The following is a 26625-nucleotide window of genomic DNA, read 5'->3' as shown; positions in this document are numbered from 1 at the left end:
CATGACTGCACTTGAGAAAAGAAACTGACTTGGTGCTAAACCTGATTATAAAGATTTTTGAATAATTGAATTCAACTTTTGTCTTTTAAAGTAATGTCTTCAGTGATATGAGAACTCTCCCAAGGAGAATTGGGAGCTGCTGACTGAAATATGTAATAGATGCTGTAATTTTCTGGCAGCAAATTCATTATTAAATTTGATATTTTATTTACTGTTATAAACTTGAGCCACTTGGGAACAAACCTCTAGGGTGAACTAAGGAATGTTTAATTTATCAAAAAATGTGGTTGCTTGTTGTTTCTGTTGTATCTTCTTCCTTGTGTTTGGTAGCTATGGAGAAAAGAAACTCATTGCATAAAAACGTTCTGAGACCTCCATGTGTAAGGCTGTGCTTTGCATGGATCCTCCTGTTAATTTGCAAGGAAGATTTATGACCTTTCCTTTCAAGCTTACTGGCAGTGGATTTTAGAGGAAATAGCCCTGCTTATGAAAGGTCCTAGCTGTGGTGTCTGTATTAATGATAGGCTGGGTAGGATCTCCTGTTCAGAGCAAGTTCAGTCAGATCAGATAACTTGGGGCCTTTGGCTGAGTTTGGATAGAGGTCCCATGTTCCATCTTCTGCCTCTTGTGTTATAGCTGTGCACCTTCGAGCAGTGTTGTTACATTTCTCTGCCTTTTAGGTAACTGTAGATGTCAGTAAGATCTGCACTCCTTATGCCTCCCAAAACTTTTCATAAGGTTGAAAACTCCCAAATCTGCCAGTCTTCCCTCCAACATTAGGTGCTCCAACCCTCAGTTACTTTGGTGGCCTTCTCCTGCTCTCAGTCCAATATATCAATGTCTGTCTCTTGCTCTGGGGTGCAGAGAACTCAGAGCAGTTCCAGATGGAGCCTCATGAAAATGGAGAGCCCATGTCCCTCAGCCTGCTGGTAATGCTCCTGCTAATGCAGCTTGGAGTGCAGTCAGTTTTTATTGCTGAAGGGCACCGTGCTGGCTCAAATTCAGCTTGTGTCCATGAGGTCCCACGTGTCCCTTTCTGCAAACCTGCTGTCTAAGCAATTGACCTGCAGTCTGTACAGGCTCCTGTTCTTTCATCCCAGGTGCAAGACTTTGCATCTGCCTCTGAATTCCTTCTGTCTGCTGTTGTCCCTTTCGTCAGCACGTTGAGGTCCCTGCTCATAGCAACCCTGACCTTCAGCATATCAGTCACTCCTTCCAATGTGATACAAGTTGGTACATGTGAAGTGTTTCTTTTAATATGTGTTATCTCTTATAAAACCAGCTGTATGTCTTTAATGCTTAGTAAGAGACCTTCACACTGGAAATTAATCTAAGACAGCGTTCTGTATCTAGTAATTGATGCTTATGAAGCTTAAAAGGTAATTTCTGCTGTTATACACCTTCTTCCCTTTGGTCAGTCTGTGATTTTTGGACTTGGAGAGGCTGAAGTCCAACTGACATCAATTGCAGGTGGACTTCAGAATGTTCAGTTGTAAAGGATGCACCATTAAAACTTACTTTCTTTACACAATCCATGCTTCCTTGTGTTCTAAATGTGCTTTCTGATCATTCTGGAGTCCCATCCCATTTTTGTTTGATGAGAAATTAAAAAGTAAATTACTTTATTAGATCATCTGTATATAATCTCTCTCTTAAAAAAAACCCACAATAAAAAACACACTATAAAGCCAACTAAGCAAAAAAACACCTTTCAGCTGCAGTCACCTGAGTTTGTGTTTTAAGATGAGGAATTTTGTCTCTTCACCTCTTCTCAGTTTCCCAGGTGATTAGTTAATATTGCCAAACAGCAAGGGACTCAAAATGGATTCCTTCTGGATGTTGCTGGTAACTGCTCTCTTATGCTGATTTGACCCCTCTTTGTTTCTTTAACCTACTTTGTTCGTACCTCCCGGGCTTTTCTCTTATCAAATGGAAACTTTGTTTTTCTAAGAATCTTTTGTGATGGATGAGCCCTTTGTTGAAAGCTGCTAGAAGTTCCATCTTAAACATACTTGGAATGGCATGTTACTTTAGCATATCCAGATAATTCTCGATAAGTGATTATATCTAAACACTGTTTTTCTTAAATCTTTTTGAATAAAAGAAGTTTAATCGCATGATTCATAATTGCTTGATAAGTGATAGGTATTTAAAGCTGCTTTTAGATGTGCAAAAGTTCATGGTATTCAGCTGCTTTGAAGAGGTCTTTGTATCAGAGGTGATGACCTCATTGTGGTGAAGAACTACTTGTTTTGTTTTAGTGCTTTCTAGAATAAAAATTAGATGAGGGAGAAGAGTACTCCTTTAGAAAGGAAATAAACTTTGTAAAAGAATAAAGCATCTCTCACTTCTTCTAAGTTTTATTCTAGTTTATTAGCAAAATGCAGAAAACATACTTGAAAATATCAATTCTCTAATCATGTACTGAAGAGCCTTTGTTCTTCTTGAGGAGTAGTTTTAAAAAGAATTTGTAGTTGTATCTTTGTCATGTGGAAATGCTAGGGTCTTTTCCCGTCAAACAAGAAAAAATCCTATCCCTAAATTTAAAAAAAATAATACTTTTATCTAGCTATATTGAAGCCATGAGAAGGGTGGTGGTCTTGAAGCTCCTACCAACTGGCACCTAGCAAGTATTTGGTTCTGATTGTCAGGAAACTTACTATTTATGTTCAGCAATACTGCCGTGTATGGCATCATCTGTTTGCCTTGGCAAGGTTATGTGAAGATAGTTTCTGGCTGGGGGTGAGGGACAAGGGAGAAGGATTGATAGAGACTTTCATGCCTTGTTCCATCCAGGCTTTTGAAAAGTAGGAATGGCCCAGTTTGACAGTAGCCATCTTGAATATGACCAGCTTCTGTGAATTTGTCCTCTTGTCTTCTAAGAGCTGTCCCTAGTTGCATTTACAAATGGAAGAGAAACATGTAAAAATAACATTGTTGCTTTGGATCTTTTCATATTCTGGTTTCTGTAATTTCTCATATGAAGTCTGTAATATTCTTATGAGTGGTAAACTGGGTGTAAAACTACCAGAATCCTTTAGTAACTATGTTAGAAGTTTTTTGGTGTGTTTTTTCTTTTTTTTTTTTTTTCTAATTGATTCACTTCAGAGCTCCTGAAAGTTAAAGCATTGCCTCAAGCTAAGCATGGTGTTGGCAGGAGTTGTGCAAACTTCTTTGTGTAGTTTTTGCCAAAGAACCTCCTTGTTCTTGACCTGAAATATCCCTCCTGTTTCCAGCTGTGAGCTTTGTGAACAAACAGTATGAATTTTGACAAGCTGATCATTATTAATGCAGAATAATTTATTAGATCAAATTTTTGTTCCTAATTAGTTTCCCTTTGTTTTTTTTACAAGCTTTACTTTGTTGCATTCACTGCCTTCTTATCAGCTCTTACTTTTTGCCCATGTCATTGGGTTGAATAAGTAATTCTAAGAAATGACTGAAGGATTGCATTGCATTGTCTAGTATAAATGTCAGATACCACATGTAACTTACTGGCTAAGAATGTATTAAAATGCAGTATAATTTTATTGGTACATGGAATTATCTGAATTGGTCTTTAAATTGTGGTGTTCATAAGCCAGGAATACCCAGGGAGAGAAGTAATTAAATTGCAGCTTTAAAAGAAGATTGAATTTGGAGTGGTTTGGCATTTAAATTGCTGCATCAGGTTTTGTTTCACAATAAGCTAGTGTTATATGCTATTTAGAAAATCAGGAATTTCTCCTGCAATGAAATTTTTTCCTCAGTCAAATAGTGGGAAAGGTTGAGTCAGACATAAAGTAGTCTGTACTACAGCTGGTATGTGCAATTCCTTAATGCCTGAATGATATGGTGATGGAAGTTATGGACTGTTTCCCCTGGTAGTATAGTATATGTTTTTTTCCCCTCTTACCTGTCCCATTAATTTCCTTCCATTTGAATGGTGAATAATGTTGAAGCAGGGTTCATTGCAAGCTGTTAGAAGATAGGGAAGTAATTTTTAAAATTAAAACAAACCAACCCAAAAACTCACCTAAAACTCAACCCAAAACCTAACCAACCCTTGCCCCTGTGCATGCACACAGTCCTACCCACATACTCAGTACCTGCTGTTGGGCAACCAGACCACAGATGAATGTGTCCAAGTGGTCTTGCTAGAAATCCTCCAAATGCGATGAGTGATGGGAGATTGCTGCTATCAAAATCCTCATGTCTGCTGGGTTTTTCTTAGGTCAGTAGTTATGTGCTGAATTTGGACTTTTGTACCCTATTGGAAATCATAGTGGTGAGGATCTCTTAATCTTGTTCCACCCCTGAGTCATTACTGAGATTAGAATTTACTCAGTCTCTTGTGTCCCTTTCCTGGCTGCCTTATATCTCCAATTTTGTTGTTTATCTTCCCACCATTATCTCTCTGTGACCTAACCTATAGTTTGTCCCCTACTGTAGTGTAAATGTAGTCCTTGTTTTACTGACTTAGGTATTTCGAGGAGCGGATATGTAGATGTACTATGATCTTTGATCTGCTTATCTAGGTGTGATCAACATGTGCTGCTGTTTTCTCCTCTGTTCTTCCTGGTGTTCCCACACCCAGCCATTCCCATTCATTGTCCAATGAGCTGTAATGTTTCCATGTCTTTGCATGAATGTCTCTGCATTTGTACAAAGAGGGAAAGAACACATGCCTCTGTTCCACAATAGCTGTTTCTCATCTGTTATACCACTTAAACTATTAAAATATGCTTTTCAGACCTATTCCATGAATTGTTATTAAGATTACTTCCTTTTGTTTGGGTAACTACTTCACCTACGCATTCTTGTATAGGCTTCAGTTTGTTAGAATCTTTTTGCTCTTATCCTATCATCCATGAAATCTGCCCAGTTTTCCTTCTTCCCCTTTTCTTGCTTCCTCTACCTTGCTGGTGCCAAAGGAAACACAGGACTCCAGTGCCACACTAGCTTTAGTGTTGGAGCTTATCAGCTTAATGCTTTGCTTGGTTTTGGTATTGCAACTCCTGTCTTGTTCATACCTGCAGAGTTACCAATCCTCAGATCTTACACACCTGCTCAATACTTGGCAATTCCTCATTTTCAGGCTCCTGATTCGTGGGCTTTGTATGCATTCCCTGCACAGTGAAGCTTCTCTTCTTTCCCTTAAAGAAACTCTGAAGAGCAGCCACCTTCCTCTGGAGATGGATTCTTAGAGAACTGGTGGGGTGGTTGTTAGCAGGTTTGAACTGCCAGGCGCTCCTCACATCACTGCTGATTTCATCCTTCTTTGGCACCCAGTGCTTTTCACTGAATAAAGCACAAGCCACAGGGCTTTCTGCACTCTAGTCTGCACCCTGAATTGGAACCAGTCAGGCCTTTTGATTCTTTGTTTACTTTGGGCTGGCTGGGGGATGGTGAATGTCAACAGCTTTTCTTTGAAACACTTTAGCTAAAGAAACATGCCTGCTATAGTTTACTTTTTAATAATTTTAGAATAATTAAAGAACAGGCACTGTTCTTTTGCTGTCTGCACTCCCAGCAGTTAATTACTTGTGCAGTCTGTTGGGTTGATACGTGTGTTTGCAGTTTTACTTGAAAATTCTCCTACACTACTCAAGAGCAGGCATGCTAATAATTCATGTTATTTGATTACTTTTACCTACTAGTAAAAGTAATTGATTACTAATTTACATTATGTTATGCTATCAAGGTCAAGCTATGCACAACAAATTTCCATATTTCTGTTTAGGGATCAGGCATGAAAGTCTGGGGGTGGTGGGGTGGGGTTTTTTTCTTTTTTGGTTTTTTTTTTTTTTTTCTGTGAAGACATTTGGACTTCATGGAAGTTTAGAACAGCTGCTGAGCTCTGTAACTTGTATTCCAGTTGCTGCAAGGAAAGTGTCCTGTCCTAGCAACTCTTATGCTGTGCTGTCTTTGGGAGGAAGTGCAGGGCTTCCCAGAGGTATTCCTTATGATGGAATAATGTTCTTTTTATCAGCTAAAAGCTACTAGTGAATTTATCTGACAGGGATATCTCCAGCAGGATTTTTGTACAATGCCTTCTTACCCTCTGACACAATTCAGAGCTCCTGATGACACCTGAGTTAACTCTATAGTGGCTGGGAGTAAGTGCTACAGTTGGCTCTTCTGGAGGACAAACCTGTTGCCAAGTGGACACTGTACATGAAAACTCCTTTGCTAAGATGGTGGAATTAAAACTGGGCTTTCAGAATTGAAAATGTCTTGTTTAGCCAGCTCTGCTGAGCTTTGCTATGTCACTAGCTTTTCATTGACTGGTGTAAGAAAGAACTAATTGTGTTGTGTGACAAGTGCAACTTTCTGGAAATACAAACTTAGACCAGAAGGGGAGGACTAGTGTATTTCAAGTAGGGCTATAATTTTTTTCTTTGGTTCTAAATTTTTGGAAAATCCCAGGCCAGATGTGACAGCCTGAGAGCAGTGAAGTTGCTGCAGCTTTGTGTCACACAGTGCACATGCACACCACATGTACATATGTACAGATTAACTGGCAGGCGCTCCAACCATTCACATGAACACAGCACTACTGGTGACATCCCACTCCCCTCTCTAGCTGAACAGAATGGGGTTCTGGTAGTGTGAATGTGTGTCTATCTCTGTTTATAACATATGTATGCATCTTTGCAATGTGGGTCCTTCCTGCTGGTTTCAGACACTCAGATATGAACACAGATGCCTTTACCAGGAGAAGTTTAAATGGGAATTTAGCAAGCAGACAGGAAGACAGGACAGGCTGTGCTTGGCAGGGGCAGGGTGTGCTGAGATGACCATATAGCCAGCAAACTGCTCACGTATGGGCAATGCTTTTTACTCCCTCATAATTCTTACTTTTCCACACTTGTTCCTCCCCCAAACCCCTAAACATCTCCCTGGTTCCTCCCATAAACATCCCCTAAGTTAATTGTGTAATCCTGAAATGCTTTTCTCCCCCAGTGTGTCCCATGACCCAAGTCAGTACTCTCCCTTGGTTCTGAAAGTGCCCTGTCATGGGCTCACCTGGCCATGGGGGCTCAGGCCCTCCTGGGAGGGACAGACCAAGGAGAACAGGCCAGAGTGTCCCCTCTTCTGGGCCTGTGCCTTGGGTTCCCTCCCTGCCTTCACCCCAGTGCTCCTTGGGGCATGGAGACAGGCTGGAGCTGTCAGGGATGAAGGCTTCTGGAAGAAGGATGCTCTTTGGGTTCTCTGTCCTGCCACTGCCTCTCTGTGCCCCTGTGTGCCTGCAGCCAATCCTGCACTGCATAGCCCAGCACTGAGCAGCAGGAGCTCCACACAAGACACAACCTGCTGAGGTCACTCGTGGGGCTGGCAGCAGCCCTTGGCCAAGCTCAGTAGAGTTGTACTCCATGAGCAGCAGGGGTCAAAATCTTTGTTCAGGAACTTGCATGTAATACACTTAACACCCCTTTTCTTGTTCTGTTGCTTTTTCTGCCCTTTTCTTCTTTCACAAACTGTAATTTAGTGGTTAGTGAAAGAAGCCCTATGTCTTATGCTTTTTAGATCATTATAAGAGTGAGACTTTTTCTTTTGTATGAAATGTGAACGTATATATTGTATATGTGTTATTAATGTTGATCTAACTGTATACACATTATCTAATGACAGTTACTGTTGTAATAGTACTTTTGTTAGGCTTAATGTTATTTTTACTGCTTCCTTTCTCCTAAAATCAGAAAAAAGAGAATAATAGTTCACTTACTCATAGGGAGTTAAACTGCATAGGTGGAAAATTGTTGGCATAATTCCTTAATTGATAGAGTTCTGGAAATAGCACTGAAGTAAATGTGTTTGTAGAAATGGTGGTAGTAGCTGAGCTACTTAGTGCTTAGGTAGGAAGCTGATAAAATAGAACATGTGTAAAACGCAGTGATTCTAAGATATCAGAGTCAAATGTTATTGCATGGAGATTGAGCCTTCAGCAGAAATAATTGGGTGCTTGTCTTTTGTGATAACTGTTATACTGTTTGGTAATGTGCTAGTATGCATAATAACTGGAAAAAAATCTGTACAGTTCATGTACCAGTTCTTGCTTTTGACAGAAGAAAAATGGCTGTGTCATTGCAAGAAAGTATTTAATGTTTGCCCACTTAAGCAAGACTGCTAGTTTCTAGGAAGAGTGGTGTTTTTAGGCTTCTTTTCAACAAACAAAAAGTTTTTCTAGTGAGCAGTAAAGGAGTAGGGCATTGAAACTTCCTAAGATCTTCCAATTTCCATCAGATATTTGAAGGAGACATCTGATTCCTTGACTAAATTTTATAGTTTCTCTTAAAAAAAACCCCAAACACCAAGCCAGCTTACATTAAGGAAGAAATAAACAAAGTTTTAATCCAGGACTTAAAAAAAAAATTATACTGGACACTGTGTGCTCATTTGTTTGCTCATGGCGGGTACAGAGTCTTTTTAAAACAGGCATCCAGAAGCTTGAAGAGCTAAAGGTATTGGTGAAAAAAGGGGAGGAAAAGAACCAGCAGTATGATTGGCTCAGTTTTGTGTTGTTTTACCTACTTATTTTATAAATAAGAGCTTTGGACTTCTGATTTTTTTTTTCCAGAATACAGCAAAATAGTCAGTAAAAACATCAGTTTTATTACTAAGATAGTGTGATCTTTATCAAGCAAAACTATTTTTTTTCTTTAAAACAATCTTCAGAAGATTGTAACCCTAACCAAAATTTGATGGACTGGTATGTGTTGTGGTGTTCTTGGGTTTTTTTAACCACAGTTTGGGTAAAGAATTGCTAGTAGGTGGATGCACAGTCAAAGAATAAGCAATGTAGTACAAGCATTATTGGACTAGAAAGATATGGTTCTTGACTAAAACAACAAATTTATTCCAGTTATGATTGTTTATACACAATTTTTATTTTTTATATAGGCATTATTACTCCCTTATCTTTGATGGGATTTTATCTATACAAAAACTCACCAAAGTATTTAATTTGTAAGGATACTCAGTATTTTCAGAGCTGATTTGATGTCTTAGGCATAACTATATAATTTTTGGAAAGTAATACAATACAGAATAGGAGAGAACCTCTAATGCTAAAGAGGACTCTCATATGTGAAAAATGTTGTAGGGGTCTGCACAGCAGTTCAGGAAGAACTGCTGGGCATGGGAAGAATTTGTACTGGAGGAGTTAGTGGAGGACAGTCCCCTGTGGAAGGAATCCCATGGTGGAGCAGGGGAAGAGTGTTAGGAGGAAGGAGCAGCAGAGACAGCATGTGATGAACTCTCTGCAACCCCCATTCTCAGTACCTCTGTGCCACTGAAGGGAAGAGGTAGAGAATTTGGGAATGAAATTGAGCCCAGGAGGAAGGGGAATGTATATTTTAGGATTAGGTTTTATTTTTCATTAATCTGATTTGATTGGTAACAAATTAAACTCATTTCCCTAAGCTGAGCCTGTTTTGCCCATGACTGTAATTGGTGACTGATCTCCTTGTCTTTGATGTCAACCCATGAGCCTTTAGTTATTTTCTCTCCTCTGTCCTGAGCTGAGGAGGGGAGTTCTAGAATGGCTTGGTAGGTGCCTGATGTCTAACCAAGATTAATCCACCACAAATAGAAATGTTCAGCTCTAGATTATTAGCTTGAAATAAGTATGGTGCTCCTTTAAAATAGATTTTAGGGAGTGTTTCCTTTCATGCTTCTCAGTAGTGTTTCTTAAGGAAAAACCCAATCCCAAACCATTTTTATCAGAGAACTGTAGCATACTTTGAGTTGGAAGGAAGCTTAAACACCATGTAGTTCCAATTCCCCTAATGCCATGCTGGGATGCCCATAGAACCCCATGGCATTTTAGGGAGTCAGTTCTTTAATCTGGAAGTAATCATTTTGGATACCAGGATGGCATTGCCGGCTCTGGGAGCACAGGGTGAATCTACAGCTGCAGCTCCTCCTGCTACCTCCTGGGAAGCAAGTTTGGGAACCACTGTTTTGAGAAACCACTTCTGGTTTGTGGCTTGTTTTTAACTAGGGGAAAGTAGCATGTTTAGAAATACAAATATCTTACAGCCCCAGGGCATGCTGGCATTATAAGAGCAAGTCCCTCTGTGGTAGGTGCTCAATCCATGCTGCCTTTCTCAGCAGTAGGTGTACAAACTCTCCTTTCCTATCTCTTCCACCTTCCTTGGAAAGAAAAACAAACATTAAAGATTGATAAAAAGTGACTCTCCCAAGTTCCTGCCCATTGGTTTGACTTAAGGCCGAGAAAATAGGGTTTGGACAGTATGTTCTGTCTTGGGGAAGGGTGTCTTGGTTCAACAGCTTATCGGAAAGCATTTTGTTTAAAAAATTTTTGTGCTTTACTAACTGTAAATATCATCCAGATTATAACTGCAACCTGTGATATTTGCAATGTTGAGACACCACTCAAAATCCTTTGTTGTTCATAATAACCAAAAATATGCAGGTGTGAGCTCTAAATCTGCTGAGTACCTCAACAAGCTGTATTGTACGTGTCCTGTATCTGTCAGGCTGACCTACACAGCAAGTCACATCCAGCTGCTTAGCTAAGATAAAAATACTCACTGTGTGTGCAGTGTAGCAAGTTGTTCAAGTTTTCTAGATGAATGGCAACCTGGCCTTTTGGATTGCTGGAAGTCAGACAGATAACTGCCTGGGTAGCTGGGTATTAAGTTAATGAGAAATAGTTTATTGTCCCAGTGAGTCATATTGGCAGACTTAAAAATTTTGCATGGGAGTGAGAGAGAAGAACAAGGTCAAGAGTTAACAGTGGCTGGTTCACTTGGTTGCAAGGGTTAGAGTGCACGTGAGTGTAACTGATATAAAGGGCACACGCTGACATAAAGATTTATTCCTTCACACGTGCTGTCTGCTCTTATCAAGCTTTCCATGCAAATGATTTCCTCTCACTATTAATCCTCTGAAAGGGAGGTTACTTTAATTCATTTGCTTGCTGTCCAGAAACTTAAGGTGCCCCTGTTGTTTGTCTTAAGTTTTCTGTGCTTGAAGGGAGGAGAGTAGGAGATGGTGGGTAAAAGAAAATTAAATGTATGGAAGTCCCCTTTTTTACTTCAGCCTGTGAAAACAATATCCAACTCTTAGTGTTGCTTAAAAATAATCCAGTTTTGGACTTCTGTATTGACTTGGCATTGTATTTGTGATAGGATTGCTAAAATTATCTGGAAAAACAAGAAAGCATTATTTATGAAGAACACATACTGAACTTTTTAATTGTCATCTCACTTCACCTGAAGGTTCCTGGCTTTAAAGTCAAATGTGCTTTCCACATAACAATACCACAAAATAGTGTTATAAGGCCGAAGACAGAAATTTGCTGTGTAGTTCAGAGTTTGTACTTGTATTATTAAATGCAGGCATTTGTCTGGTTTTTGGTTTGTAAAGTCATGTTGCAAAATAGGCACTGTTGTTTCTGTGCAAATGCAGATTCCCCTCTGAAGCAGGTGTAAGTTAAACAATCAGATCTTACCTTGAAAAATACTTACTTTTTGCAGCAACTAAATGATTTGCCCTAAAGTCGCTTGTTTTTCTGTTTTATTTGATCTGCATAATAGAGTTTTGTTATTCTACCTTTTCCTCTATGGTAACTAGTCTGTCCCTTGCTTAAAATGCCTACTGGCTGATGGCTGCTTTGGGGTGGAGGGTGGAAAAGGCTAGTTTGTAACATGGGAATATCTTTTAGATAACAGTTTGAGCCTTAAGAGTAGGGATTGAAAACCTAAAGTTTGATTATTTTCTAGGGACGTACAGAACATAAGGGGACTACATTGATGGAATCAGGGAAGCAAAGCTGTTAGAATCTGTCCAACTGAAGGTACTGACACGTACTGGGGTCTTTTAGCCAATCCTGAGAGGCTCAGAAGGATCTTTTAATGTGAAAAGTCAGAGTTAGTTTGCGAGTTGCTTGGTGGCAGTCTGTCCTCCTGAACTTCCAATAGTGAACCAAACGTACTTGCGAAGTAAGATTTCTTTACCATGCTGCTTTTATCTTCATGGTCTCACAAGGATTTACTGTAGAAGTGAAATGAATGCCCATGTCAGTTAAAGGGCAACCTTGATTTGCACGTCTTGCCCCAGTGCAAGTGAGGTGAGGGAAAGAAAGAAGACTAGCCCCATTAAGAGTTTAGGAATTTGAATCTTGAGTTTTAATCTATGCTATAGCTCTAAAACACCAGACCATTGTATAATGTTTGGTTGCAGATAAGTTTGGAATGTATACAGCTGTTGGTTGGGAGAGCAGTAAGGATTAAATCTGGAAAAATCAGAGTATCTTCTTTGAAGTTAATAGCTACTACTTCCTTATGCAGAAAATTACTGATCCTAAATCAAAACAGAACATGATTCTTGGCCTTCAGTTGTTTGGAATTTAAAAAAAAATGAACAAACAAACCAGTGCTAATTTGAGAGGAGGAAAGGAAAGATAAAAATGTGCCTAGAAATCAGTTCTGGAGCTCAATTTTTTAGGCTGTTAGTTAAAAATGTGATTACATTGTACTTTGAAAAGAGTCTCAGCAGAAAACATTCTAGTATGACTCCTAAATGGAAAAACAAGTGGTTACAGCCATTTCTTATCGATTTGTTCCTTGTTTATTCTTCCTACCACAGCATTTTCAGACTTTATTAAGTGTCAAAGGTCAAGCTCAGTTTGCTATGAAACTCAAATGCACGTGTTTTTCTGTTAATGATTTACTTCAACCTTCCTTTAAAGATTCCTGAAGGCTTAACACTTAAAATCTCTAGCAGCAATATTTTGTCTAACCCTATGCTTTTGAGCTTTTGTTTTAGCTTCTGCTAACTTAAGCATTTGTTTATTTTCATCTAGCTTTTCAAAATATGTAGAAGAGTTGCAGTTTCTCTAGTACTAAGAATTGTTGGCCTATAAGTACATTTTTAACTGTTTCAGGTTTATATTTTCTCCCCTGTTGTTTGTGAAAATTTTGTGATAGCTTCCCATGGTAGGTGGGATTTTGTGATAGGTTCCCATGGAACTTGGTTTGCGTTCACCATTACTATCCCTTTTGTTAAAGGGGAAGCAAACAAGAAAAAAAATAAAGCTACAACACTCTGCCTAAACTTGTGTTAATACAGAAAGTGTAAATCAGAAGGTACTTAAATAATTGGCTAGTTGCAGTAGTGTGGGATGTTTTGTCAGTATATGAATACTCTTTTTTTTTTTTTTTCCACTGTTCTGTTTTCCTGCTGCTTATGCACACAAGGAATTAGTAGAAATTCTGATTTTGTCATGTCGTTACTTTCACAGAGGGTGAAATTAGTCTAGTCCAATTCTGATAAGTGGGAAGGTTGGTGAGGCTCACTGTATTAGGGATATGTGTGACTCTTTGGCACTTGCTGGTGTATCTGTCACACATCATATGAAAGAATATAGTGTAAAAAGCCTTTAAAGAAATAAGCCTATGATTTGACTTGACAGAATGTTTGGTTTTGTTTTTTACACCAACAAGCTTGCTTTGCTTGCACAGCAATGTTACAACATGTTGGCAAGTTTATGCTTCCTTCCACCTTCTTGCATTAAGTTCAACATGGCATACACGAACCTGAAGAAGCATTTTGGATGGTCAAGAGGCAATACACTGAAGAGATGCTATACATAAACACAGGAGAGCTTACAGCTATTGGCAAAATCTGGGAGTGTTCAGTCTTTCATTCAGAATAAACTAATTCAAACTACCTGATAATGACCTGAAAGCAGAGGTTGTGCTTTCATGCTTTGTGATATGGAAACAAGGTGTCTGTTGAAAGGTCTCTTTATAGGGATTCAGTGACTAATATTCAATTATTGGATTCAGATGCATGGTAACAACCAGTATTTTTCAGTAATAAGGTTATTCAATAAAAGGTTTTTTCCTCAGGGACAAGAAAAAAAGAACGTTGTGAGGAAACCCCCCAATGCCTTGTATTCCTGTTGGATACTTCCATTAGATCCTGGTTCATAAATCTTCATGTGTTGACCATGATCTGAGTGTGTTATGGAAATCTGACTAGATCCTTTACAGATAATTCTGATTTCCAAAGCATGTGCAAGATCGGCTTGGTATCCAAAAGAGTTGGTACTTCTTTGCACTCAATTATCTTTGACCAAAGTATTTCTGCTTAATTAATTAAATTAATTTCTGCTTAATTTAGAATAAAAAAAAATTTTTCTTTATAGTATTGCTTTAAGGGAGAGCCTAGCTCAGACGTCTGCAAACTAAACATGGGAAAGTAAGCAAACTGGAAGCTGCAGTCATGTAACCTGAGTTCAGAGTATAGGATACTTCCTGTGGTAGCATTATGTCATAAATTTATTTTTAGTCCTTAAACACATACTTTCTCTAATGGGATCAGCAGTTCGCTTTTGGATAGAAGAAGCAGAGGACTTTTTTGACAGTAGGGATTCTAAGTGTGTCTGTACATGCATTTTAACATCTGCTTTCCTTTTGCACTGACATACTGTTCTGGGATCTGTGGATTACTCAATAATAGGAGTGGCAGTGTGGAAACCAATTGCTCTCCCTTTTGCATCCACAACTAATGAAATTCCTCACAATTCATGAGAATTTACTGAGCAGATTCTGGAACAATTTTCACAGGCAGGTGTAAGCAAAACATGTAGCACAAGGTATTTGATGTTGTCTTTGGGTAGTGATAGGTTAGATAAAAATGGGGTGGCAATTTCCAGGAGGCTGACCTACAGAGGCTCTCAGAGGATATTGGAATATTTGTTGGGTCCAATGGTTGTGTTGATGTTAGGTAACTAATATCTGCTGAGCAATTCCCTCTTTTGGAAATTGCTGGCTTTCTCTGAAGAAAAAAAAGAAGTGGATAAAAGAGAATGTATCTGGAGTGCCTTAGGCAGAGGATAACCCAGTGCTTCTGGACACAAGGCAAAAAGAATAAAACAATACCGATGGAAAAATTGCATCATAGGAGGGAGATACAGTAGTTCTAAGCAATGAATTTTACATCTCTAATTTTAATAATAGGTCTCATGTGATTTGCTTGTTAGGATCTATTTGGTTTACAATTCAAGGATACCCTCAACTCCCTCCTATTTTTAGGGGACAAACAGTTTTATTCCCATGACTAGGTTTTTGGTGTTTTTTTTTTTTTTTTTTACCTGAAGGAATTTATATTGCCAACCTTTTCCTTTTTTTTTTTTTTTTTCTGAAGAACTGCTGATGTTTAACATGATCTTCAGAATTCAGTTTTTCAAGAAGCAGGAATTTAGAACAGTACTGTTCCATAAATTATATGGAATAACTCTGGTTATCTGGTCTGACACCCTTCACTCAAAGCCAGCAAGTTAAAATATATTGAACCTCTGAGTTAGATCAGCTAGATCTGAGTTATTCAGTGTTGTCCAGTCAAGTTTTAAATACATCCAAGAAAGGAATTTCCACTACATTTTTGGGTCACACTTTCTAAAGTTTGATTAACTTTATGGTGAAAATTTTCATGACATCTAATTGGAATATCCTTTGTTGCAGTTTCAGTTGGGGTTTTGTCCCATTGCTGTACATGACTGAAAAGAAGACAGCTTTATATCTGTAATAATCACCTGTTAGATACCTGCAGACACTGATTAGATTCTTTTTGAGCTGTGTGTCTTCTGCATGCTGAACAAATCCAAACTCTGGTGTGTCTTCAAACTCTATTGTGTCCTCAGTGTGTTGGTGGCTGACCACTAGACTTGCTGTGTTCTTCTGTTACTGCTGGGTGATTAATATGGCAGATTAAATTCAGCTTATGTATGTGTCTCATGAGGAGAAAGGTAATCCAAATGAGTGGTAAAAAAAAGGTGTCTGCACCTTCAGACATCATAAGCATTTGTAGGAAAATAAGGTAATGGATAGTTTTATAAACATATTTACTCAGAAGTAGCTGCAATACATAAAGAACAAAAAGATGGAGAAACAAGGCAGTATAATTAGAACAAAGAGACTGGGAAATAAAGAAACTTATTATTACATAAGTTATTGCATAATAAGCATGCAATTCTGGCTACCTGGTCTCAGAAACAGTGGGATGTACTCAATATAAAGGGGCAAAGTACATCTTCTGTACAAAGACAGACTGAATCAAAAAGTTGCTTCATTTTGGAGAAGAAATTAGTATAAACAGATCTGATTAGGGCACATAAAATCATGGGTTTCAAGAGGAACTTCAGCAGGGATGATTAATTCTTGTTTCTTATAGTGGAGGAATTAAATATGAGTAAGTTCAAAGCCAAGGGGAGTTATTTCTAATGTGGTGCTGGTGCCCTGAGCATGTTCTGTAACTGATTACAACAAAGGCAGGGAAGCCAAAATAATATTGATGGAACTGAATGTTCCTGTTGCGTTGTTAGATGCAGCACTCTGCTTAGGCGGTTCCTAAGCTGCTTGTTGCTGGATCTTGGAAGGATGTAGCAGGGAAAAGCATGCTAGCCCTTTATCCAGAGGTCTTTGTCTAAGTACTTTGTGGTGGTGAGAAACAGGATTCTGGGCTAAATCAATCTTTGATCTACATGGCTTTGCAATTATCTTGTTGTTTTAAAAATTAAATGCCATGTAAATGTGATTTAACAGGCAAGGAATTATTAATACTAGCTGGAGACACGCAAATTATTTCCATAAATAACTTTCAACAACCACTTTTGTTTCCTCCAGAACAGGATCTCTCAAATTTCCAAACTATTCTCATAACAAATCTTTTTATGGCAGTCAATCTTATGCTTTGCTGAAGAGAATATCTGTGTAAATGGCCATAATAGAAGTATGGATCTTTTACCCATTCCATATTTAAATTATGGAGTTTTTTGCTGTAAGAAGTTGTGGAAGCTGAAAATACACCAGTGTTCCAAGGAAGTTTGGCCGTTCATGGAGGAGAAATTGCCAGAATATTGAAAAATGCAGTGGAAAAAGAAGTAATGTCCAAATTTATGTATAAAGAAAAACAAATAATAATAGGCTTAAGAAGTCTCTCAGCTGTTAGTGGTTTGAGGCTGGGAGAGTACATACAGGCTTCCTTATGCTTGCATAAATTGTAACTAATAACTTAGTGAAAGCTAAATATTATTCAAGCTTATTGAGCTTTTAGAAGTTACTAAGTGCCTTTATTTTTCTTGCCCCACATTGCTTGTCTTCTAGACAGCAGCATTTTGTTCTCTTTCTCAACCAGAACAATCTCAAGGGAAAATATAAAAAAAAAACACCATCTTGAAGCTTGTTAAAGAATGAAGGGTGTTACTACTGTGTTGTGCCAAACACTTGTAAGGCACTTGAGGATAAAACTGCTAAGTTCCTTATTGTAATTCTTAGAAAAAAATGGTTTTAAACAAGAAGGTTTTGGACAAGTAGCCTTTATTTAAATTTGTGCATGATAAAGCATTCTAATAGAACATGATAATGATGTTTTCTTTTTTGTTGTCCTGTAAATCCTAGTGCTTGACTCTAAAAAAGTGAACTAAAATATTTAATAGCTTGGTTTATAATTTGGTAGATAAATATTCATTGTGTAATCTAACTGTGACAGTGGGAATAATTCTGAGAGTGCTCAGATATTAGATACTATATTTATAGTAAAGGCACTATTTAAAATAATAGTTATTTAATTTTTAAAGAGTCATGGTAGAACAGCAGCATAATTTTGGAGTACATAGTATAATTGCATTGCTGTAGACTTTTGAACAGAGAAAATAATTAAAGAAATATCAGAATATATCTTCAGATTTTCAGTGAACTGATCAGGAAAGAACACGTAGCTGTGACTTTCATGTTTGAATAATTCTAGTTATAGTGAAACTTTGGGTTTTGTAATCCATTGTGTGTTTCACTGGCACAGAACAAACAGACTTTTCAGTACAGGTGCTCTCTGGTCTGATACTTTTATCTTAAGGATGACTACTTTTCCATCTTCTAGGGAAGCCTGGGAATTGTTAAATCCACAGAAAATTACATGTTTTGAGGAGTTAATTCTTAACTTTCAGTGCCTTAAGGAATATTTAAGTCCTTAAAGTAGAAATAGGTTTTCTTCTATAGCAATCAAAATGTTTTGTGTATGAATATGAATACAGTTATATGTAGCAATTAGGTGCTGTATTAGTATCTGAATTAGCAGCTCTGGAGTATGGCCAGCTTGTGCCAGGGAGGCAGCCAGTAGCCTGGAGGAGAAATACTTTAATTAATATGTAATAACTGCTCTAGAGAGCTCTCAGCATTCTGGCAAGCTGCACTTGTAATTTTTTGTATTACTTAGGACAGTTGTAATATCTGTTCGAAAAAGTGTGGAAGACAATTCAATGTACATTTTTCATACTGCATGAAAAAGTATAAGGGTGCTTGAAAACTTACTTAAATGAAGTGAGATCAAAAATTACTTGGATCTACTGAATATATTTAAAAGCCAAAAATTTCTTTATAGAATGAAGATATCACAGCAAGAATTATTTGCATTAGGGCATTTAAAGGTTTGCTCATGTACTGTTATGTTTATTTTTGGTGCAAGGTTTCTTCACAAAGGAAGATGGCAGTACATTTTTTTGATCTATGTATAGAGGTGAAGTTTAACTTCAGGAATATTCTTTTCAATAGATAATAAAGCTGTTCATACAAAACATGTCAACCACATCTCTAAACTACATTTCTGTAGATTAATGAGAGCAACTTACTAACCTGAAGCAGTAATTTGAAGGGCTCCAGTTTTCGTTAGGTAGATAAATGGTCTCCCACTTCTGCAGTGGGACTTATTCCCACATGAACATTCCATTCTGAAATGCTTCAGATAAGGCATCATCATTTATCTTAACTGTCTGTTGTGTTGAAAACCAGTGGAAACTTTCTCTTTTAGACTCTGCCCCGTCATTATTGTAATAAAAAAAGAGAATCAAGTGATGAAAAAGGCATAGTTTTTTCATGAGTGCCTGGAAGCACAAAGAGACAAAATCAATGTGTTAGTTTAATTTGAGCTGAATGTCTTCAGCCTTTTATATTCCAATGATTTTATTAGCTGTATAGGCCATAAAAATACACTGTAAACCTGGACTTCACTAAGAAGAATGGAAATAAAATCACAGCCTGTAGCTCTAAAGTAATTTAGTCAGTTACTTTATGCAAGCTACTTAAGCTCAGTTTTAGGTGCCCACTTTCTTTGTTGGTTTTGCCTCCATGAATGGGGGCCATGTGAGATTGAATTCTCCAAACCAGTTATCCCTGGTGGGCTTGTCTCCTGTCTGTTGCCTTTTAATCTTTTTGTACCTGGACAGGCAGGGTGACAGGTGGTTCAGCCCTTCCTTGTACCTTCATACCATGTGAAACTTGTGACGGATGCTTCTCAAGGCTTAGCTGCCTCTTGGCCTTGCAGAGGGGGACTCTGATTCCTAGTGCTGCCCTGCAAATCATGCAGAGGTGCTGAGGACTGTTCATGGTGGTGTAACCATTTATTTGGGAGGGTGATAGGCTGAAATGGACATTCTGTCCCCTGGTGTTTGCAGTTTCCTTTGAACAGTAAAACTGCAGGCTCACTCTGGGAAAGATAAGGATGAGAAGTCTTGTAGAAGTTGGACTTCTTAGAAGCTTTGTAACTGCCTGGTCTCCAGGCTGTGTGAGAACATCTCCCTTACTCCTGCCTACAAACTGTGGTTTGTGTAATGTCTTGTCCCATCAGTAGCCATTGGGGCTGTAATAGGCGACAGATCTCAGAAGAGTTGTGTCCTGCCACACCCAAGGTGCTCTTGAGCTTTCCCCTACTGCAGGGAACTAGACTTTTCATAAACTTGGTCTTTGCTGTTCAGGCAATGTCATGGGGTCTTTGTTCTTCCTAATCTCTTGTGCTGTCCCTTTGTACAGTTTGAGATTTTGCTGCAGAGGTGCAAGGCAGCAGGGCATCATATATGGGGTAGCCCTACACAGGAAATGGGCATAAAAGCACATCAGCCTTAGATTGTGCCTTGAAACTCTATTATTTTATCACATGATCAAAAAATCCCTGTGACACACATCCCTCCCTCCCTTCCCTAGACAGTTAGGCCATGGCTTGTTGAAAGCATTGTTTGACCTAAAATAAAGGTTTTGTTTCTTGTACTCGTTTCTGGTTATCTGTAGCTATCTACTCTCTTGTATTTCATTTGCATTGTAAGTTCTTGGAAGAAACAAGTTTTTGCTTGTTGGTTTCTTTTTTTGTCGTTAGTGCCTTGCACGATGAGGTCTCAGTCAATGTATAGGGCTCCCTGGCACTTCAGCAACTCATCTCCTAAGCCTTGGTAGTGGTAGATCTACTTGCAAATACACTTTATTTGGTCTTGTGGTTATAAGCTTTTCCAGATGATTTTTTTGGCTTCATCACTGAATCACAATTGTTTATCTAACTATGTCTTTAGGAAAGATATTCTAAACAAAATTCCAGCTACACAAATTTAAAACTCTTTCAGGTTGAAAGAGTTGTCCTGTTTTCTGTATAATTCAAAATGAAGATAAAATATTTTTTCCAATTCATTTTGAATTAGCAACTTTTTCCACTTATTGTTTAGACAATTTTTTCCCCCCCCTATTGGTGGGGACATTTCCAATATATACATGACTATATATATCAAACATATTAGTTGTAACTACTAGCTGTGCTAAAAAACCCCACTTGTGGCTGAAACTATAGTGGACTCACCTGAATCGAATCTGAATGATCTAATAAACCGAGTACAGTTTTCACAATGTCTATAAAGCTCAAGCAGTATCAAAAGTAGTGAAATTTTCCCATTATATATATGAAAGAGGTTTTAGTAACTCAAGTTTTTGTCTAAAGTAAAATCACATTCCTATTACAGTCTAAAAGCCTATTGATTACTCCTTATTGATGTTCAGTATGATCTACATCTAGTAATGAAGTTTAAAAATTATTACTCTTTTTTCAGCTAATGTACCTGTTTAAAGTCATTAAGGTCTAGCATGAAGTCAAGTGAAATGAATGAACTGATGTCAGAATGAATATGAATCCTCAAAGGTGTCTTTAATGACCTAGGCATCAGTTTGAATAATAGGTTAGTTACTAGAGAAATGTTTTTGTGCTTATAAGAAAAAAAAAAAAAGTAGGAGTAATAGCTACAAAAAAGCTAATTGCATGCTTTGAGCTGATAAAATCTAAATTAGTTGATTATATAAATTGTTAGGGTTTTTTTTACCATGTTAGGTAAATAAATTTCAAGATGTAGTTAAATGTTTTTAAAATAGTTACCCAATTGCTACCCAACTTTCGTTCAGCAACATAAAACCCTAGGTGAAAACAAGTATTAACTGAAAGCTGAAATCACTTTGTCTTCTAAACTGTTGTCTTTTCTTTTCTATTTTGCAGCATGGGTGAGCTCTCTTTCCATGGGAATGGTCTTCTTCTGCTCCCCAATAGTCAGCATATTCACAGACCTGTTTGGCTGTCGGAAAGTAGCTGTTATTGGAGCTGCAGTGGGGCTTGTTGGACTCCTTTCAAGTTCTTTTGTTAGGTAAAAAACTGAAATTCATAATTTTTAATGTATTTTATAAATTTTTTAGTGTTGTAATATTGATCTAATCAGTAGAAGGGTTAAACAGTGCTACCTTAAATTATCTTTAGAAAACTTGTGGTTTTTGTGTTTGGTTTTGTCTTTCAAACTATGACTTGTAAACTTTCAACTTAATAAATTTTAAAATACTTTTGTTTATAAATAAAAACAAGAGTACCTATTTAACAGGAACTACTATTTATAAATATATCAACAGCAAGACTAGTGCTATAAGATCAACAGCATTGTCCAGGATAAACTTTATGTATTTGCTTGATGTACATTGTGTTGTAACAGGTACATAAACATTGTTGTTGTCTTCCCTTCCAGGCCTGTCCCCTTAATTTTCTTTTGAAAGTTTTAATGGTGATAAAAACACAGTAGAGCCTCCAGGAAGCTGTTAAAATTCTAGTGAAATTTGATGTTTTCTTCTGTTCTTACTGGTCCAATTGCCAAATATGGAGATAGAGAAAACCTTGGTGCATTGACTATACTTAAGACTTATTAATTTTAGAATTTTTTTCTTCTAGTTTACAATTAATTTATGTGTTTCTTTTCGTTTTTTTCATTTGCATGTAACTTTTGCAGAGTAAATCTTAAGGAATTAAAGAGTGACTCATTTGTTGCATGTACCCTGTAGAAGATGAGGAAACAGGAAATTTACTTAGTTTAGTCACTGTCAGAAATTTGTTAGTGAAGGTAGAGTGTAAAAAGTAGTGGGGAAATAATCCAGTTACTGCTAATTTTCAGAGACCTTTTTTGTTCCCACCCTTAGCAGAATAAGTATAGGAACAATCAAGCTACATTCAGAAGAGCTTTCCACTTAGGTGCAAATGTATTGATGCAGGCAAAAAACTTGTCAATGTCTTTTCTGTGCTCGTACTCTGAATCAGATGGATGTGAGCTGCTGTGATCTGAATGGTTAATCCTGGTGCAAATATTTGGCTTAATTAATTTTATTAAACAAAAAAATTAGAAGATGTGTCTTGGAAAAGTCTTTCTTCCTCCTTTCTACCTAGTAGTATGTTGAGTGATGAATACCAAACCACCCTTGTCATTAGATAAAGATCATTCTTGGGTTTGTCTGATACCCAGTGGAACAAGGGCACAGAAGAGACACGCAAGAGCAAGTTGTTTTGTAAAGGCTTTAAAAATATTTCAGCTTAACTGAACTTTGAAGAGCACTTTGAGAGGTGAATTCTTGTAAGAGTACATGCCAGGTTGATGTGCATACTTGGTGTTTCATTATGTTACTGACACTAAAATGATTTATGCCTGTGATGTTATCAGTTCATTAAAGGAGCATAGTTCAGATACAAAAGCCAGTGTTCTGGAAGTAAAATACTGTAAAGCAGGCAAATGTCATATGATCTACTGCTTTTGCATTGCTCCAATTTCTTAATATAAATTTTGTCTTAGGAAATTAAGATGTGTTTATAATGCAGGATGATATTTTAATATGCATGTTGTGCTGCAGACTCTTTGAGTGAATTTACATATGGAAGCAAAAGTTCACTGTCTTCACTGCATGATGTTACTCCTCTCATTTTGTTACTTCTGGTTTTATTTTCCTGATTATTTTCCATTAATAAAGGTAATAAGTGTTTCCCCTTTTGTTGTTTCTGCTGGCTTATGTTGTGTATCATCAGTTTCAGAAATTGATAGCTTAATATAGAAGGTGACAATATTATGTTACACAAATAATTATTTTTCGCTACAATATTTATATATATAAATACCTAATATAAATAAATATATAGGTATTTCTATATATAAATATCTATAAATATTTATATATATAAATACCAGTACCTGGAGTCAGACCTTGATTAGTCAATTACTATTTCCTAAGAAGTTCATGCATAGGGAGCTTGTGGTATCTTATTTTTTTACAGAGGGGTGCTGGCAGGTTGCATCCTGTCACAAAAAGCACTATGTAAAGCACTCATGCTCATTTAAAAAAAGTTAAAGAGTTAAAAAGATTAACTGTTTTCCAGAAGTGCTTTAAATGCAGGTGTTAACTGATAAAACAAGAGGTGAGGGTTCATTGTAAACATAACATTAAAAAAATTATATAAACTCTCATGTGCTACCTCAGAAAACTCATAAAAATTTCTTGCACCCTGCCTCCATCTAAATGTTAAAAAATGTTTTCTTTCACTAACTAGTACTACAGCACTAATTTAATTAATTATACTGCTGCTGTTACTTCCTACTTTTAACATTTCTTGCACAAGAACTTTTTATTCATGTCACATGTTTGTGATCAATTAAAATGGCTCTGCTTTGTTTCAGTTGTAGAGTAAATGGTAATAATAGTGAACTTTATAATGAAGATCCACCTTCCTATGAGATGAAATGTTTCATTTCTTATTAACATTTTTCTTTAGTTCTTTCTTAGCATATTCAATATATGTGCCAAACCACTGAATTTAAAGTATTTATTCAAAAGGAGACTATTTGTCTAAAAAATTAATACCTAAAGAGTCTATAATTTATTAATATATTACATTACAAAATTTTGTCAGTATTTAAATATTTTATTTTTCATTATTAATGATGCTTGCCACATTTGTTACTTTATTTTCATGACAAATTGTTTACTTGATTTCTATGGGTTCATGAGGAGAGTTCAGTATGACATTTGACCTGCTAGCAAAGTGAAGAAATGTGTAAATCAAAACAGTACAGTTTTCTTTGGGAAAAAAAAAATCCAAAAACCCAGCAATGGTTGAACTTACATTTGGCTAATGTGCATTGACAGTGATTTTTAAAACTTTTTTTAGCTACACTATTTGATGTAATTAGAATTGAATTTAATTTTTATTTTTTTACCTGTTCAGTAAATTCTGTGAAATTTTTCAGTGGAAGGAGATAGAGTAGTTGGTGAATTAAGCTGATACAGTGCTATTCAACTATAAGTATACACAAACTCTTATTTACAGTAGTGAGTTGTGTTGATTGATTGAGAAGCTGTTTTGTTGTCACTTCCAGGTGCATGAGCATCCACTGCCTTACCAAACACTGATTTGTTCTTTTCTTTTGGTACAGCACCATTGAACCTCTGTATTTCACCTACGGGATCGTGTTTGCCTGTGGCTGCTCCTTTGCCTACCAGCCCTCCCTGGTCATCCTCGGGCACTACTTCAAGAAGCGCCTGGGCCTGGTGAATGGCATTGTCACCGCGGGCAGCAGCCTGTTCACAGTGTCACTGCCCTTCCTCCTCAGGGTCCTCCTCGACTCTGTCGACCTCTTCAACACCTTGAGGGTCCTCTGCATCCTTATGTTTGTGCTCTTCCTGGCTGGATTTACGTACAAACCTCTTGTTCCCAACACCAAAGACAAGGAGGGAGGAAAGAAGGGAAAATTCAAATTACGTCCTGCGAAAAAGATTTGCAATTTCTCCGTTTTCAAAGTTCTCAGCTACCGAATCTGGGCATTAGGGATTCCTGCTGCACTTTTTGGATACTTTGTGCCTTATGTTCACTTGGTAAGTGCACATTTCTTCCTGGGTGTGATGTGTTTGAAACTATACATACTTGCCTTTGTGTTATTGCTAAAGAAAGCAATTGGTGATTGGAAGCCAGGTTTAAACTGCGGGTTGTGTTGGGGAGAAACACAAAATTAATTTGGATGTTGTCTTATTAAAAGAGTGCTTTAATCAGAAGTATTAGTTAAGCCAGATAAAATCTTTATTCTTTGGTCTCAATGCAAGGTTTAAAATACTTTAACAATGAAAAGAGAGATTTGAAAAATATTCTATACTATTCCAAAGAGAATTCTTTATTTTGGTACTCAGCTGCATACATGGCCAATGACACTTGTGTGTTTTAGATGCAGTGTGAAAGGAGTAAAACATTCCAGAAGTGTAATTTTTGTCCCTTGTATGGAGGTTTGTTAAAGTGTCAATTTTCAGGCTCCGTTGTATTCACCATGTTTCAGGTTTATTAAAAGCAAAATACATGGATTTTTCTGTCTCTCAAACTTCAGCCTTTTAGTTTACTACATTGTATAGCATTCATGTAACTGCTGCTCTTACCCTGTCCCACAGCTGCCAGGTGAGCTGTGTTTTATTGCTGTCTTCAGCAGCTGAAGGAGCTTTGGCTTCTGGTGATGGGGAAGATGTCAATTAGCCATCTCCTGTACATGTACTAGAGTTATTTCCCTAGCAGAGTTTTGTTGTTTTTTTTTTTTTTTTTTTTTCTGTAGTACACTCCTAAACTAAGAAATTCAGGTGCAACTGGGAGATGCATGCATTTGTATCAGGATGGCTGACACACATTGCACTGCTTAAATGGTGAATTGATCCTGGACACCTTGCTGGTGGTGTTCTCTTGACTGAAGTGGTGTGAACCAAAGGGCTTCAAAGGGAAAGGTGGGGAAAAGCCCACAGTCTCCATTGAGATGCTGCTTTGAGACCATTACACATCCTCATATTAAGAGTATTTGATGGAGCATGGGCTAGTAGAACTCAGTATGAAAACACAAGGGTCATTTTAATACTCATTATTCACCCATGATAGAACAGTGAGATTAATGAAAATAAATATCTTCATTTCTGTTGAAAAATCTTCAATGCCTTAAAAGCTATTTTTTATTCAATATAACAAATGGCTGTCACTGCTTTCTGGCAATGGATTAGATTACTGACTCTACATCAGATATTTATTTTTAAAAGTATCTTATGGTGGGGGGCAAGTGTGTTTTTGAGCAGTTATAAACTGACTTCTATTAATGCTTACTTCTTGTAACTTAGTTTTTAATCACGTAGATCTTATTGTATAACACTTCGAATTAGCCTTTTTCAAAGAACTGTACAATCCAGATGACATCTTACGCTATTTCCCCATAAGCTTTGTAGAGATGCTTTAAAATAAAACCAACTTCAGAGGAGTAGGAGTCAGGTGTTCTAGAGTAAGCTATTGGGTAGGTCATAAATCATTGTTAACCCTTGCAGAGAACTGAAGAATAAGACTATACAAGCAGGCAAAAAGAACTTCTAAAATATATTTATTGAACAAAAAGCTTGTGATTTTTTTTAGAAGATGCTTGTGTTACTGCTTCCTGTTTATAATTCAGACTAAAGCAGCTGGTTGGCTTGTAGAGAACAAAGCCCCTTATATTATACC

The 26625-nt window shown here is 37.3% G+C and overlaps 1 protein-coding gene across 1 annotated transcript in view; it reads left to right on the top strand.

Moving 5' to 3' along the window:
* Window positions 1-26625, top strand: part of SLC16A10 (solute carrier family 16 member 10) — a 62524-nt gene that overhangs the window by 18179 nt on the left and 17720 nt on the right. The window contains exons 2-3 of the mRNA XM_058802026.1: window positions 21313-21457; window positions 24548-24986. Of these exons, the coding sequence (XP_058658009.1) occupies window positions 21313-21457; window positions 24548-24986 (584 nt within the window). The remainder of the gene's footprint in view (window positions 1-21312; window positions 21458-24547; window positions 24987-26625) is intronic.

Source organism: Ammospiza caudacuta, chromosome 3, assembly GCF_027887145.1.
Source record: "Ammospiza caudacuta isolate bAmmCau1 chromosome 3, bAmmCau1.pri, whole genome shotgun sequence".
Taxonomy (NCBI): Eukaryota; Metazoa; Chordata; class Aves; order Passeriformes; family Passerellidae; genus Ammospiza; species Ammospiza caudacuta.
The sequence above is the reverse complement of the archived record's forward strand: the minus strand, read 5'-3'. Positions and strand labels throughout refer to the sequence as shown.